Below are 18,175 nucleotides of genomic sequence, written 5' to 3'. Positions count from 1 at the left end.
CTGTGTATACTGCTATGTATAAACAATTGGTACAAAGTTGATTCATACTGATGCGAGGATGATATGTTTGTAACGAGTTCACACAAAGTTGTGATATTATTGCTTGTTATAATAGAATTAATTAATCCAGAGAATCCTCTCCATAATTAACAGAATGTAATATAAATTGTCACTTAAATTACAGTCTAGTGGTATTTCTCTTGATTTGTAAGTAAGAGGTCTTAGGTTCGATTCTCGCCAAAGGCGAATTGGAACCATATTATTACTAGTCCATTATGAGGCTAAGCCCACCCCTTTTCCCTAGTGTAAAAAATATCGTTTGTTAAAATAAAAAAAATAAAAAAAAGTACTATAAATTGTAAACAATTTAGGATTTCTACAACATATGGTTAATTTTCTCAAATCTTATTGTCAAGGTTCTAAAAGATGCTAGGCACTAATTGGGCGGCTGGCTGAGGCCTAGCGCCTAGACAGATTTAAGTCAATCTGTTATATTTTGTGTAAATAAATGTTTGTTTATACTTAAATATATATAATTACATCATAAATTACAAAATAGAATGACATATATATTATGGAGTATTGAAACATAATGAAAACATAGGGAACAAGCATATGATGTGTGTTCATTTAAGTATTCAACAAGTCTCTTGTAATTTATTAAAAAAAATAATAATGTAAAATAAAAGTTATCTATTTTGACACATCCCCGCCCGGGCCCTCACCACATCCCAGGTTCGACTCCACCGCAGCACGATATTGTCCGTTTTGGACCCCTACCACACTCTCACGGTTTTGTTTTTGGGAACTCACACGAGAACTTCCCAGTGGGTCACCCATCATGGGATTGCTCTTGCCCGAACTCGCTTAACTTCGGAGTTCTGATGAACTCCGAAGCCAATGCCAATGAGCTTCCAAAAAGTCTCGTGCTAGGTAGAGATGGGAATATACATATAAGGCTTATAGGATCTACTCCCCTAAGCGATGTGGGATGTTACATATTTTTTATCTAAGTGAGTCTCAACCTAGGCAGATGTCTAGGTAGGTATGGGCTGGCTAGGCGGGTGCCTAGTCGGTCTAGGCCAGCGCCTTAGCAGGTATAGGCGTCATGTTCTAAATTTTCAATAGCCCGGGCATTAATTTGGATGGCAGCAAACCACCTAGCGCTTAGGTGGGGATTTTTAGAACAATGCTTATTGAAAACATTGTACATGATTAATTCAAGGAGTTTAAATTGTACATGGTATCATTTGTCTAGGTTCTAAATTCGACATTGTTTATTATAGGTGAGTTTAACAACCAATTGTAAAAGTATTTTTATAAATATTTTATCACTTTTCAAAGAAATAAAAGAGAGTGACGAAAAATTATATTTATAATATTTTTAATTATAAGCGATAAAACTATTCTAATCTATACTAATAAAAATAATTTAAACCTGAAACCCATTAAATTGAAGGTTAATGTCCTATCCAATATGGCAATCTGCCACTTGCAATACATTTATGACTTTAATTTTAAGTACAAGTAGATTTCATAACAAAATAGAGTTTTAAATTTCAAAAAAGAACAAAATAGATAGGAAACAATAGTTTTAAACTATATAATCAATTCGCTTTCTTCAATACAGTATGTTTATGTGCAAGAGTATACTTTGTACACTTTCTCTTTCTCTCCGCTCCCTTTCACCCCCGGTCGTTTTCTGTTTTTACTTTGTTCCTTTGTCTTGCCCCAACACTTTCTCACCACCCCCCCCCCCCCCCCCCAACTCTTTTGTGGGCAACTAGTTGCGGCCACTGGCCTATTTCCCAGATTTTGTTGCCATACAGGGCTTCCTCCCTTATTTGGGGCTTAGATCTACGAGTTTGGATTTGTCTTTAGGTTGTTTTGTGTGTCGGATCCTCCTTGTTTGGCTTGCTTTTTCTGGTTTTTTTTTTTTGGATCTTTTGCCTATTTGGTGTGGCTTACCAAAGGTTTCGTTTTTTCATATTCGTGTAGCTTCTGTTTCCCGGGTGGGGTTGCACATGGAGTGTTCCCAGCGGCGGCTTCCTGGGTGCCTACAATGATTGGTGTGCAAATTTGCCATCAAAATTTTCTCTCGGTTGTTTGGACTTTCCCGGGGCTCTGCCCTTGGAACTATTGTTCTGTCCTCTCTGGGTTCTGGGTGGTCGTGGGGATGGCGGTGCAGCGACGTGTGTGGTCTTGGCTTGGCCTCTTTACCATCCATGTTGTTGCCGCTATTTCTTACCATAATTGCGACCCACACCGGTTGGAGGAAACTTCTACCGACTCTTGGTGCTAACATGTTTTATGCAGGTTCTTAGGTTGTGGTGGCGTTCCGAGGACTTTGGTGGCTCTGGTTGGATCCCCTTCCACCCCACCAGCCCCTTTGAGTTTGTCCCGGCTACAACTGGCATCCCACACCTCTTGACATTTCTGCATGTGCCTCTGCCTCTGCTACTCATGCCTCCTGCCAATTTTGCAACTGCATCTCCATTTTGGACACATCACCTTGTTCTTTTGTTTTTTTAGTTTATTTTTAAATTTTTTTATTTTTATATGATTGGTCTGTGTTGCTTCGGCAAGTGGTTTGTGTCTTCGGCAATTTTGTAGCCTTGCTGTCTTCCGATGGATTTGGTGGGGTTTTCGGTGCTTGGTATGTCGCGTCTTGTTTATAGGGCATATCAATCTAGGGATTTCTTGTTCTAGTGGTGTGAACTGTCTCATGGCCATATAGGGGTTTAAAATTATTTACGTTTTGTGTTTATTATCTCCGGATTAAGAAATTGGTCACTGCAGCATATGTATTCGTCTGGCATCCTTGTAAGTGGTTGTTTATGGTAATAAAATTCTATCGTTTTTGTAAAAATAAAAAAAATAAAAAATAAAAATTTAAACTACTCTTAACCTCAGGAAAACAAAAAAAGAAAGAAAAAAGATGGAACTCGGATCGAAGTTTGGCTAATTGGCCAGAATGGAATGTAAGTTAGCCAGCATCTACCATCAAATGAATTGAATATTGCAGTCGACTTGGAGGTCTGGAGAAGAAAGATAATGTATTACCCAATTAAAGAACTGCACGGGCAGAAGAGCATTTTAAAGTTAAGAAAAGGCATACTCCAATCAAAATAGCCAAATGGCAAACATTATTTTCAACTTTTAAACCTAAAAAATTCTTCATCATGATGCCTATCTTTAATTCGGTCTAAGGTGTTGCGTAGATATCTTCTAGATAAAAACATGATATGAGTCTTGGCTTGAATCATGATTTCTCTCTTTTGCGGCTTCTCAACTCATTTGCTAGACTCTACTTTGATGGGCATCTTTAAAGATTAAGAAACCTATAAGTCTTTATCCTAACTTTGCTACTTTACATGTTTTCAATTATTCCCATCTTTCACAAACAAACAACAAATTATCATAAGTTCCTTTTCTAACAACTAATCATCTACATGTGTTTACAATTATGTGATCGACAATCACTCATGGAATGGCCTTCATATTTTAGAACCTACTAGATCAATGTATCGATTACGATCACGTACGTGAAGATTGGATTTAATAAAGCTATTACTAAAAGCGAATGCAAATAGGTACTAGCCTCTTATTCACTTTAGAATTTGAGTGTAAATCTACTAAGCATTTACTACTTTGAGCCCGTGTTTTATCGCTTTCCGTGTCGCTTTCATCAAAGATAAATTAATAATGTTATATTAGGCTGAAGAAAGTGAGTATGATATTAATATATTGAGCTCATATAAGAATCACATTTTGATCGTAAGCTGAAAAATTTGAGTGTGGTACTAATATATTGAACTCATGAGTATATATTAAACTCATGAGTGTGATGTTTATAAACTAGTAGGTTTTAAATTATGACTCTCATAGTTATTCTATTCACACTAGTGTAGCAGTATTGTTATAAGTATCAAATTCGGATTACCTGATTCCTATATAATATGACACTCACTAAAACTATTGTGCAACACACAAAATTGATAACATTGTTGACAATTTCTAATAGAAATAAGTCATTTTATTGTATGCAAGATCACCTTATATTAAGGTGTGTATATTAACCATATGAACAATATTAAAATTGTGTTAGAAAATTTAATTATTATTATAATATTTAATTTATTAATTGAATGAAAATTAGAAGTGGAGCTTTGATAGAAAGATGTGTCTATTCAAATGAAGAGTTGCAACTTTTAACTCTTCATGAATAGTCACATGTTTTCCAAAGAGGTATTTCAACTTCTATAAATAGGGGAGCCCCCTATAATCACTTAATAACTTTTCATTGTTTACATAATCATACATAGAGTGCACTAAGTATTAGAGAGTCTCATTGAGTCCATATCATGAGAGAGTTTTCAACAAAATCGTGGTTCATGGAGCCTTGTGATTTGGAGAGCTACTATTACAAGGACTTGGTTGTTGTATCTTGGGAGATAAGCGTTGATCAACCATGAGCACCGTAGTTGGGTGTAAACTTGTCTTAAGGACAAAGTATCCAACATTTGCCTTGACCGTATTTCCAGATTTTTTTAATCAACATGTCATGTTCATTTAATATTGGTTACTCATGTGCATGTATTATTTCCATTGTCTTAAATATGTGTTTTGATTAGAAATTGTGTTTATAATGTTCATTTGTATTGCATGACAGAAGATAGTAACTCCAAAAACTTTTAGTCCATCCACATTTGCGCAACGGTCGAAGTTTGAAGAATACCCTTCCGGAAACTGTACTGAAGATAGAAACTCCAAAAACTTTTTCCTCTTATCCAACTTCACTGAAAATGATGCAAGCTTCTTTCTGGCTATATCTTCATCCCTTGTCATCCATAAACCTAGCCTAATGCCCATTTTTTCCAAATCGATCCGAGCTTTTATTGTGTCCTTTATTTTTCCCCCGATGTCTAGTATAGTTCCTACAAATGTATCACATTTTACTCAACATGCATGACATCGATGTTGTGTCTTAATTTTAATTTGGACTAGTACGGGAGCTTGAACAACGTCGTATTGTCTGTCCAGTTCAGATGTGCCTTTGGACCATTCTCTGGGTCTTGGTCGAAGCTCTATGCCGTTGAAGAATGTTGTCTCATTCTGACGCAACTTGTGGTCCTACGGCAACCATCTACGATGCCTTAGGTAACAAACTTTTACTAAGTGTTCTCTTTGCAAACTGGGCATTCGTAATAACCCTTAGTGCTCTACCTAGACATCATAACGTATGCAAGAAAATCATTTATGATCCACATCATTGCTGCTCTCAAAGTGAACATCTTCTCGGTAGATTTGTTGTACGTGGGAACACGATTTGCCTTAATTCTTTTAGTTCATCGACCAACAATTGTAAATAAATATCAATAGACGTGCTTGGAACTTCCGTTATCAACAATGTCATCATCATATATTCTTTTTTCATGCACTTCCAAGGTGACAAATTATACAGAATTGCAAAGATTAGCCAGGTGCTATGATTTTGGTTTAGAATCCCGAACAGATTAAACGCGTCTGTTGCAAGTCCTAATCTAACGTTCCGGGGCTTACGTGAAAAATTAAGGTATAGTCAATCAAACTCTTTCCAGACATCTCCATCTGCAGGATATCTCATAACATTGTCATCCACTCGTATGTCCTTATGTCACCTCATGTCACTTGCAATGTGCATCGACATATACAATCACTGCAACCTGAGCTTTAATGGGAGATAACACATTACTTTTTGTGGAATCTTCATTGTTTTATTTTGAGAGGTCATTTTAAACCGCGACTCATTACATACAGGGTATTTATCCAACGCTTTATTTTTTTTGTAGAATAAAATGCAATTATTTTTACATTGCAACCTAGGCTTTAATGGGAAATACACATTACTTTTAGTGGAATCTTCGTTGTTTTATTCTGAGAGGTCATTTTAAACTGCGACTCATCACATACAGGGTATTTGTTAAGATCTTCTATATGGGTCCTGATGCAAGCAAGGAGTTTGGTAGTCAATTCTTTTTGGAGTGGCCTACTTTGGATGATGATGAGTTTAACTTGGATGGTTTTGGCGAGATTGGTATTAATCAAGTAACTGACACTAACAAAGGCGAGCAAAATGAAGAAAATGATGACGACTTTGTTGTTAGTGAGTACGAGTAGAGTGAAGATGATGATAAATTGTATGAGATAAATGTTGAAGAAGGGCTAGAGAATTTTGAGGCAGAGCCACCTTTTGAACATACTGGAAATATATCATCGGATGAAGTAAACTTTGAGGATTTTGACAGCCTTGATAAGGGTGAAGATAATATTGAAGACATTGAGTCAAATAAGAAGAGGAAGAAATGAAAGCTGAAGTTTAAAACATGGAAGAGGCAAACGGACCTTAAAAATCCTCAATTTAGAATTGGCATGATGTTTCCAACAAGAAAGAAGCTAAGGAGGCTATGAAGCATCATTCTATAAGGACTAGTAGAGTTATTAGATTAAAAAGAAAAATTACAAGACGAGATTGAGGGCTATATGTGAAGGGTTAGAAACTTGCCCATTTGTGATTTTAGCCATGAAGAAGAATCCAAGGTTGGATACCTTTGTTATAAAAACCCTGCAGTTAGAGCACCAATGTGGGAGGGTTGACAAACTTTTATGTGCAAATTCAAGATGGCTTTCAGAGCACTATATAGACATACTTAGAACAAATCCAAATTGGGATGTCAATGACATCATGGCCGAGGTTAGAAGAGAGTTCAACTTGGTGGTTACTAGAAACCAAGTTTTCAGAGCTAAAAGGCTTACCAGAGAAGTGATTGAAGGTAGTTATGTGAAGCAATATGCACGATTATGGGACTATGTGGAAAAGCTTAAGAAGGCCAATGTAGGTAGCACAATCAAGGTGAAGACTCAAATGCACGGTGATGATATTCTTTTTCAAAGGATTTATGTGTGTTTGGCAAGGTGCAAACAAGGATTTTTGGAAAACTATAGGCCTGTCATAGGAGTTGACGGTTATTTTATTAAAGGCCCTCATTCTGGATAGATTTTGACAACTATTGGGATTGACTTAAATAATGGTTTATTCCCAATAGCTTATGCAATTGTTGAAATAGAAAACAAAAGCACTTGGGTTTGGTTTTTGGAGCTTTTGAGTGCTAATTTGAAAATTAAGACTGGCCTAGCATGGGCTTTTGTAAGTAACAAGCAAAAGGGTTTGGAATCAACAATAAAAAATTGCTCCCAACTGCTAAGCACAGGATGTGTGTTAGGCACTTACATCAAAACTTCAAAGCTTCTGGTTTTCAAGGATTGGAAATGAAAAATATTTTATGGGTAGCAGCAAAGGCAACAACAGTACTATGATGGAAGGAAAAGATGGCAAAAGATGAAAAATCTATATGAAAAAGCATGGGAATGGCTTAATGATAGGCTTGCTAATAATTGGAGTAGATCTCACTTTAATACTCACTATAAGTGTGATGTTCTACTTAACAACTTATGTGAGAGTTTTAATTCTGCTATTCTTGTGGCAAGGAAGAGACCTATCTTGGGACTTCTAGATAACATCAACAAGTACATCATGCTTAGGATGGCCAATAGGAGAGCTGCTGGGAGGAATTGGAAGCATCCCGTTGGTCCAAGGATTTTCAAGATAATTGAGAAAAGCAAAGTGGAAAGTACTTATTGTATTCCTAAGATGGCTGGTGAGGAGTACCTAGTACAGCACTTAAGTGGTAGACAGTTTGTAGTGAACTTGAATGAGTCTACTTGCTCATGCAGGAGATGGGATTTATGTGGGATCCCATGCTCACATGCAATTGCTTGTATATTCGCCAAAGATGAGAGTGTTTACGCCTATGTCTATAACTGCTACAAGAAGGAAGCTTACTTGAACTCTTATGATCCTATGATCCACCCCATTCCTGGAATGGATTTGTGAGATAGGACGGATTTAACTCCATTGAAACCTCCAATATGCAAGAAGCAACTTGGCAAGCCAAAATGAAAGAGAATTGCATTTGTAGGTGAAGTTGAACCACAAGCACACTATCCCCCACCACTAACTAATCTATTGGGTGAGCATAATGACACACCACAACTGTAGAGACTTAGAAAATGGTTTGTAGAGATAGCTTGCAGTAAATGCAGAAAGTTGGGGCACAATAAAGTAGGATGTGGAAAATCACAACATGCGGATGCAACAAATAAAAGTCAGGTACATATTTCTGCTTTAGTAAATCCTAAAAAACCAAACCAGCCAGTGTTGTAAGTTGAATTGTAGTTTAATTCATTCTTGGGTTAATGCAGGAGACTCAACAAGTAAACACTCGAGCAACAACTCAAAATGCCAAACAAACTCTCAAACTTCAGGGACACAAATTTCTCAAGTGAACACTGAAACACGAGTTCCAATTAACTCTTAAGGAAAGAAAAAGCAACATGTATGTTCTCAAGCAAGGCAACAAGGAAAGGGAAAATAACCTGTAAGTTTATCTTTGATTATTTTCTCATACATTATATGCCAATTTGATTTGATTCACTGAATCAATTCTTTGATTTAGGTGAGAAGGGGTAGATACAATGGGATGGGGAACCAAGCAAGACCAGATTTACATCGATTTGTGGGTCAAAGTTCTGGGGCACAAGCTTCAAGAAAGATGGGAAGACCATGGAGGCTTTGAAATATATAATATTGCTGCTTGTTTTTTTTATGTTCATGGACCAAGGAGACCTTGATTAGTTGATGTTACCAGTTGTTTTCTGATAGAAGATGTGAAGACCATGGTGGTTTTGAAATAGATGATGTTGATGCTTGTTTTTTGATGTGGATAGACCATGGAGAACTGGATTAGATGATGTAATCTTTTTTTTAGCAGTACATAGTCGTAGACCATTGAGGCCTTATGAATTGTATTTTGATGACTTAAATTCATGACCGGAATGGTTTGTTTAATGTATTTGATGACAAGACATGTTTGATTAGAGTGTTATTTTCATGATCATGATTAAGAATTTGAATGGATGGTGAATGTACATGGTGGGAATTTGAGAATTGGGCGTGGAGGAAAGCTTGGGTATCAACTTCAACCTGGGAAATAATATGTTTCCTTAATTGCCCCTACAGTTAGTGTCATGTGCTAGGCACATGATTGAATTTAACGGAGTTATTGACGGTGTTAAGGAAAATGACCATAGCTACATATTTTGACAAGTTGAGAGACCAATGGTAATTGCTACAATTTCCTCTACTTAATAAGCACGAAAAAAAGTAATTTGCTTCTTAAAGGAGATAATAAAAATATAGTTGATTAGTTCAACTTGACGGTTTTAAATAATTCATGTAAAGAGTAAATTTAAGGTATTGAAAGGTTAGAGACATTCCTACAAATACATTAATTTTGGGGGAAAGAGGGGGGGGGGGGGAAATGTACTTCACTAGAGAGTTAGTTGTATCATCGAGGGGAATAGATTAAAAGCCCGCAATTAGAGAAGTCATAGTGGAAACCTAACCTAGTTGACAGGAGATCCCAAGATCTAGGTTCAAAAGGGACAAGTAAATTACGACAACTCGGAGATGCACTATAAAGATATATTCTCCTTCTATCCATGTTTGATGATGATAACAATGTTGGTTGCCACTGAGACTAGGTTAAGCTTTACACTTTCAATGATTCCTATAGCTTGGAAGACTTGGAAATCCAAGTGGGGTTCACTGATTAGCCAAGTAAATCTGATAGTAAGCCAAAAGTTACCTATCCCGATGCGGTACTTTTTCAACTGAGTTCTCTCCCTAGTGTCTGCATAGTCATTTGCTTAGTGTTGAGTCAATTTCCATTCATGCAAGGGATTGTTAGAAAAGTTAAATTATTATTATTATTATTATTATTATTATTATTATACTATTAAATTTATTAATTGAATGGAAATTAGAAGTGGAGCTTTGGTAGAAAGATGTGCTATTCAAATGAAGAGTTCCAACTTTTGACTCTTCATGAATAGTCACAAGTTTTCCAAAGAGGTATCTCAACTTTTATAATTAGGGAAGCCCTTTATAATCACTTAACAACTTTTCATTATTTACACAATCATAAATAGAGTGCACTAAATATTAGAGAGACTCATTGAGTCCATATGAGAGAGTTTTCAACACAATCATGGTTCATGGAGTCTTGTGATTTGGAGTGCTATACTATTACAAGAACATGGTCATTGTATCTTGGGAGATAAGTGCCGATTAACTATAAGCACCATAGTGAGGAGTAGCTAACGCAATGACTTGCTAATAATAATGTGTCGTTTATTGTAAAAAAAAATGTGTGCAATCTCTTTGCAAGAATCTTCCACAGATGTACGTGTATATCGTTTGTAATTTTGTGTTCATGACACCTAGAATATTAAATAAAAATTTAATTCAAATTATGCAATACAATAGGCATCTTTGTGCAAATTAGACAACGAAACCTTATTTGACTCGATAAAATTATTTCTTTTGGAAAGGGGTTTTTTTTTTTTTGTTTTTGTTTTTTTTGGTAGTGAATGTTCGGACGTGTTCTATGTATTTACACGACGTCAAGTGAAAGAGTTAAAACTTGACGTATGAGAGCTAAGTTTGAGACATCGATATCTTGATGCCTTCGTTTCATGTATGTCGTCCTTTTTTTCCTGTTGCATTTGCCGTTTTGTGTGATATTTAAGAGAATAGCATTATAGATATAATCCTACTTCAAATAACAATATTAGAATAAATTAAGTACTAATCACACGTGTTTGATCTGCTTTTCTTGCCAATCAAAGTTTTGAGCCTAAAAGGCGGTTTCATGCTCAAGTCATACACGATGACAGCCAGATGTGATGTGGGGGTACATACTTTTCCTCTTAAATGTCACTTTCTCTAGTATTAATTGCCATACTTGCCCCGCGTCCAATGGCAGCCACCTCCAATCCTCCATCCATCTCTCATCTCAACTGAGTGCCCACGACTTTGTCGTGATGTAAGAAAATTCTTCCCAGTTGGGTCCCCACCCATTACATATGGTGCCTCTGCCTATGAGGCCTACCAATGCAAGAATAAACACCTAAAAAAGTGGCCGTTATACATGCACCATAACATCTTACAGTCAACCAAGAACAATTATATTATCATTTCACCCTTTTGGACAACATAACTGGAAGGGTAAAAATACGAAAGTGAAGTGGGTGAGACGCATGAAGATACTAAAACAACATTTTAATTTGAAATTTGGGTTTTCAACTTTGTGACCACATCAGATAGTGCCTTTGTAGAAGCCCCATCATCACTAAGAGCTGTAGCACCAGCATCCTTCAGGTCCTTCATTCGGCTTCTGAGTTGCTTACCTTCCTCGCCTTCCATGAGAGCTTGAACCACCATCGCAGTCTCCTCCCTTCCAACCAAACCATATTCATCGGGCTTGGGTCTCAGTGCCACCCTTACGTCTTTTGTAAACAAATAAGCATTCATTTTTTGTTCAGCATATAGTGGCCAAGCAACAAGAGGTACACCATTTACAATACTCTCCAAGGAGGAATTCCAACCGCAATGGGTTAAGAACCCTCCTGTTGACTCGTGACTTAGAATCTGAGCCTGTGGTGCCCAATTGGGCACAACCAGACCCCGCCCCTGGGTCCTATCCATAAACCCTTCGGGAAGAAACTTCAAAGGGTCATTTTGGCTGTGAGCAGTAAAATAAGTGGCATTGGCAGCTTTGTCACTGGGACTCCTCACCACCCATAGAAACCTTTGCTTGCTCATTTCCAACCCTAGAGCCAACTCATTGATCTGATCAAAAGAGAGGGTCCCACCACTTCCAAAAGAAACATATAACACAGAGCTACGTGGCTGCTCATCCAGCCACTTCAGACACTTGGATGACTGGTCATCCAAAACGCTACTGAACTCCATTTTTACTAGCGGTCCAACCGGGTAAACCGGCGGCTTACCCGGTTCTTTCTCCTGTAACGCTTTCAAAGCACCTCGCTCCAACTCCGTGAAGCTATTTACCATAATCCCGTCGGCCAAACGGTACCGTTTCGCATGATGAATAAACCATTTGTAGGCCTCATCTCTACGGTCCTGAACCGGCTCGAGCAACTCGCTGCCGGGAATTGGGATGCACCCGGGAATCGTGACGGGATCGGAGAGGTCTCGATACTCGCACGACACCGTTTCGTGGAGCTCCGGCGCATAGAGGACGAGAGAAAGGAGCATGGCCGTGGACGGGAAGAAAATGTAGTTGAGGAGGTTGAATTCTTTGGCGACGTCGAAGGCGTCTGTGCCGAAGAGATCGACGACAAGCCCAACGAGCTTGGCGCGGGAGGCCAAGGAGCTGAGAGCGTCGCGGAGGGAGGCAAGGGATCGGGCGACGGTGAGGGAAATTATTGTTTCAATTTTGGAGCCTTGCGGGAGGTCGTCAAAGCAGACTGGCGGGAGGAAGACATGGTCAATGGCGGTTGGCAGGGCGTCTAGGACGGACTTTTGGGCTTTTGTTGGAGGGCCGTCGCAGGGGACTACGAATGTTACGGTGAAGTTGTGGCGGTGGACGAGTCGTCTGGCGAACTCGGCAAGTGGGATGAGGTGGCCCATGCCTGGACTCGGGAGAATTGCTATGTGAGGTGTTTGTGATTTTTCCATGGTGGTTAGCTTGTGCTTTTTGGGTAAGTGCTTTTAATTTGGTGAAGAGAGAGAAGAGGAGTTTGCTGGGAATGTAATGAGAAAGAATCAGGTGAGCTGCTGCTTTTTATAGATGTGAGGTGTTTTGGGAAGAGAGAGAGAGGGAGAGAGAGAAAGAGAGAGATTAATAGTTAAATGGGATTAGAGAGGTACTTAATGTAGGTTTGTGTTGTTTGGTTGTGGTTGAGGGAATATTATATGAGGATGTAATATGAGAGAGAGAGAGAGAGAGAGAGAGAGAGAGAGGAGGGGGGGACGGCACCTTCCAGAGAGAATTTTTGTTGGGAATGGCCAGCCATGCAATGAACACATGTATGAGTGATGTCAACTCAAACGTAAGGCTTACGTTTATCATCAAATCAAACTTTACATGGTACTGCTAGGAAAGTAAATTTATAGACTAAATTTACAAACTAAATAATGTGTCACAAATAAGAACTATGCATGGTAATCAACACTTAAATAATAATTCAATATTTAGTTTTCATGGCATTTAATGTTTACAAAATATAATCATCCTAATATTATTCGTGTATATGCTTATGATATACATACTGACCATGTCTAACCTATTTGACGAACATAATTTTATCGGTCTGATAAATCAGACAATATCAGTCATAAATCTTCACAATACGGACTATAATATTGTGAACATGAAGTCAGTCTATACGTACTACTTTGTATACATATTGTTAAGCAAAATATGGACAATTTATGTACTCGAAGAACACAAGTACCAGTAATACTCCATTTCCCACAAAGGTGTGTCAATCACTCACCCCACAATTTATCTACATGTAAATGATCAATGATTGACAACCGTTTATGTACAAAGTAAGTTATTTTTATTTATTTCTGAAATAGTTAAATTAGAGATAATAGAGAGAAATATTTTATCTACTAAGACAATCCACTCATTACATTTAAAAGAAACATACACATAAATACAATGGAATTATCATATATTAATTATCAAAGGACCCAACCAAGATGGTCGAAAATGTGCTCTTAGGGAAACTGATAATTGAGCCATCATTTAAGGACCACATGCATGCATCCTAATTACTGGTCATGTTTGTCCTGCCAAATCAATATCTTCTTTTCTTTTCTGTCAACATAACCCAGTTTATGGTATTTTTATGGAAAAAAAAAATCATCTTGTACCCATCATGTTACGTTACCACTCTTTCCCTAAGAAATTTACAATTCTTCCATTCTCTCTAATCAATGGAAACGGGTACTTAAGGCGCGCCGTTGACACAAAGCAGTTATATGTGTCAACTTACATCAAAGAGCCAAATTAATGAACTTGTGCCTAAACCTAATTATTCTAGTGGTGTTTTATCACTAAATTGTTATAGCACTCTATTATTAAAGAGCCAAATATCGATTTCCGCACACAATTTTTAATTTGGATCATAAGTAGTTACAACATTCTCTTTTCTCCTCTACATACTTATTTAAGAGAAATGCTAAGGAGACTTTTTTAAAAGTTAGGCTCTTCACGGATTTTCTGTCATCTCATATTTTTTGTACAATATTTTTTAATGTTGATACATGAATTGATGTTAAATTATGAGATGGTAGAGAATACAGTCCGGTATACCAATTATCATAATACAAGTGGTTGGATAGTTTAAAAAAAAAATCTCAACCACTTGTGTAGCATTTCTCTTAAATAAGCTTAGATATTTATGAGAAAAAGTTGGACCCGGATGATGTGTCTTTTTTTTTTTATCAAGCACATGATTAAGATGTCAATTTTGAATGGAGTGTGTCTTCACTTTGGAATCAAACTTGAATTACTTTGGAATTAATATGGAGTTTGTTTTTGTGATGATGGTATGGAAACGCATTTCTTAATATATGTCAACATTCTTTGGAACTAATTGGCGAAATTAATCTAATGAATTATATATAACATATATTTCATATTGTATACATGACTTGGTCCAGTAACTTGCTTTTAAACAGAGAGGTGATTTATCTTGGGAAATTGGCATTATGATGACTTTACAACTTTCAAGTGCCAATCTAACTAATCCCAGAAAAAAAAAAAAATTATAGAAATAAATAAACTCCCACGCGAAATGAATGTGTACCGTTCTAAATTTCTTGTACAAAGTTCATTTATGTTTTTCTTACGTCCCCCTCAGCTGTTCTTACTTCAAAATCCAAGCCTTTGTATAAGAAGGCTTTGTTAACTCATTCAGCATGAAAATTTGTTTCAAAATCCCCTCCCTATAGTTTCAATGAATTTTTTATAAATTATTCCTTCGTTTAGTAAAATAAATAAAATAGAAAAAAAAAAGAAAAAAAAGAAGGAAGATGTTGATATTGGCGTGTGGAAAACGTGAACACTCCAAATAGTGGATGTTTGGGTCTACAACTCATCCCAATTTTTCCAACCATCCAAAGTCTACTACGCTCCTCTGTTTTTCCACAGGCCAATTTTTTACAATCAAGCCTCTATACCCTTTCCATGCTATGAAGCATAAAATGTGAAAAACGTGTGTTAGGTAAACTTCTGTTTTACCTAAAAGCCTAAAAGGGTGGGGAAGATGGTCAATTTTTTAAAAAAGAATTGAAATTTGAAGTCGATAAAGGATACTGTTAGTTGAGAAATACTGGACTAGCTGGTAAACAATTATTTTCCAGTGTGTGTGTGTGTGTGTATTCGTACGTATTCATATCCATATATAATCCATGCATGCACTCAATTACGGTGATGAAAACATGACGCTGGAAGAAGTTCTAAATTTGATGTTTGAGTCTTTCGCACCAGCCAGCGGCCCGTGGATCCATTATTGAGTCGGAGATAATGAGGTTGATTACTCGCCAATAAATCATTAATAATTAAGATTGTCGTATTAGAATCTTTTGTTATACGTGGGGTCATTATCTATGTGTCAATTAAATTTTAAATTGGCTCTGTAATCTTCAAAGTTTGCAGGTACACGACTTTCTTAGATTTTCAGTATTATATGTTCAACAGAATATTTAGAGAATATATGTGTGTGTCAGTGTGTGTGTGTGTGTGTGTGTGTGTTTGCAGGTACAGAACTTTCTTAGATTTTCAGTATTATATGTTCAACAGAATATTTAGAGAATATATGTGTGTGTGTGTGTGTGTGTGTTTGCAGGTACAGAACTTTCTTAGATTTTCAGTATTATATGTTCAACAGAATATTTAGAGAATATATGTGTGTGTGTATGAGATTGGTGGCATCATATTTTTTACACAAATTTTAAATCATTAGATTATTTCACTATCAATGATTAAGATTTAAATCTAATAACTAATTAATTATACGGTAAAAAAAAGAAAGCTAGTTAATTATTATTAATTTCTCTCATAAGAAATTATTATTTCTTATAACATATTGATTTGACCCTCTAAGCGGGACACCACCTCATAGCATGTTGCTGTCAGTAGCCCGTATTTCTTCTAGAGAATCTCTTAATTGTTCCCGAGGAATTAGAAAAAGATTCCTTAACCAGAAAGAATTCAGTTCAAATGTAAGATATCTATCCAGAAGTTTTCGCAACTCAATCATGTGTGATGGAATTCAATTCAGATGTTGGCAAGGCGTCTAGGACGGACTTTTGGGCTTTTGTTGGAGGGCCGTCGCAGGGGACTACGAATGTTACGGTGAAGTTGTGGCGGTGGACGAGTCGTTTGGCAAACTCGGCAAGTGGGATGAGGTGGCCCATGCCTGGACTCGGGAGAATTGCTATGTGAGGTGTTTGTGATTTTTCCAAGGTGGTTAGCATGTGCTTTCTGGGTAAGTGCTTTTAATTTGGTGAAGAGAGAGGAAAGGAGTTAGCTGGGAATGTAATGAGAAAAAGTCAGGTGAGCTGCTGCTTTTTATAGATGTGGGGTGTTTTGGGAAAAGAGAGAGGGAGAGGGAGAGAGAAAGAGAGAGATTAATAGTTAAATGGGATTAGAGAGGTACTTAATGTAGGGTTTGAGTTGTTTGGTTGTAGTTGTGGGAATATTATATGAGGATGTAATATGAGAGAGAGAGAGAGAGAGGGGGGGGGGGGGGGGGGGGGGGACGGCACCTTCCAGAGAGATTTTTTGTTGGGAATGGCCAGCCATGCAATGAACACAAGTATGAGTGATGTCAACTCAAACATAAGGCTTACGTTATCAAATCAAACTTTACATGGTACTGCTAAGAAACTAAATTTGTAGATTAAATTTACAAACTAAATAATGTGTCATAAATAAGAACTATACATGGTAATCAACACTTAAATAATAATTCAATCTTCAGTTTTCATGGCATTTAATGTTTACAAAATTTAATCTCCCCAACATTATTCGGGTATATGCTTATGACATACATACTGACCTTGTCTAACCTATTTGACGAACGTAATTTTACTGGTCTGATGAGTCAGACAGTATTAATAATAAGTCTTCACAATACAGACTATAATATTGTGAAAATGAAGTCAGTCTATACGTACTACTTTGTATACATATTGTTAAGCAAAATAAGAACAATTCACAAGTACCAGTAATACTCCATTTCCCACGAAGGTGTTGTGGATGTAAATTTCTTACTCTTTGTTCTTGGACAAAATTGCACGTACAAAACAAATAACACCTTAGGTCAAGGGCAAGAGTCTTGCTTTGAGCGCTGTTGGAAAGTTGATCATCTTGTCATCGCTTTGAGCGTCGTGGATCGTCGTGGTGGGGCTACGTCTCGTCCTCCATTTGATCCGGATCTTTGGAATGTAGGAAGTTTCGTTCATCGTGGTTTTCGAATTTCCCGTCATTGTATTTTTTCCTCCCCACTATTCAAAGAATTAAAAAAATTCTAGGAATAAGAAAGCATGAAAAATTTACGAACGAACGAGAAACGAGAAACTAGAAACTTTGAATGCGAGAATCTTCTTCGAGCATGTGAATCAAACTCTCGATGAAAGCACCAATTTGTGGATGCAAATTTCTTCCTCCTTGTTCTTGGACAAAATTGCACCTACAAAAAAAAAAATAACACCTTAGGTCAAGGCCAAGAGCCTACGCGTCCACGATGAATTTGGTGGGGCGGGATAGGGGGGGATGAGTTAGAATTTTGAGGGAAAAGTATTTGGAGAATTTAGAGAGTTTAGCAAGAGAATTGGAATTAAGTTTTGGAGAAAACAAGGTGATATTTATAGGATGTGGCCGACCACGTTGGGAGGAGATGGACCAGCCACTTGGATGGTTTTGTGGGTGAAGTTCATGATATGTGTTTAATTAGCAAATTAATTGAATAATTAATCAATTAATTAGCTTATTAATATAATAAAAAAGGAATGATTTAGGGGTTACCTTTTGGAGAAGATAGGATGAGGAATAGATAAAATAGGTTATAAATAAATACATATTTGGGCACTTTTGACTTGATTGAGGGATGATTGTCCACTACTCACGGTAGGAATTCCAGTGTGCCTCGAGGGTAATTTTGTTCCTTTTACCCAAAAATCCACGTGTCG

At 37.1% G+C, this 18,175-nt stretch overlaps 1 protein-coding gene across 1 annotated transcript; it reads right to left on the bottom strand.

The window, feature by feature from the left end:
• Positions 1–11,105: 11,105 nt before the first annotated feature.
• On the bottom strand, positions 11,106–12,778 carry LOC137733809 (hydroquinone glucosyltransferase-like). Its single transcript, XM_068472999.1, has one exon. The coding sequence runs from the start codon at positions 12,641–12,643 to the stop codon at positions 11,222–11,224; it is 1,422 nt and encodes a 473-aa protein (XP_068329100.1). The 5' UTR covers positions 12,644–12,778; the 3' UTR covers positions 11,106–11,221.
• Positions 12,779–18,175: the final 5,397 nt, after the last annotated feature.

Source organism: Pyrus communis, chromosome 5 (assembly GCF_963583255.1).
Source record: "Pyrus communis chromosome 5, drPyrComm1.1, whole genome shotgun sequence".
In the NCBI taxonomy this organism is placed as follows: Eukaryota; Viridiplantae; Streptophyta; class Magnoliopsida; order Rosales; family Rosaceae; genus Pyrus; species Pyrus communis.
Note: the sequence above shows the minus strand (reverse complement) of the source record. Positions and strands in the feature narration are given on the sequence as shown.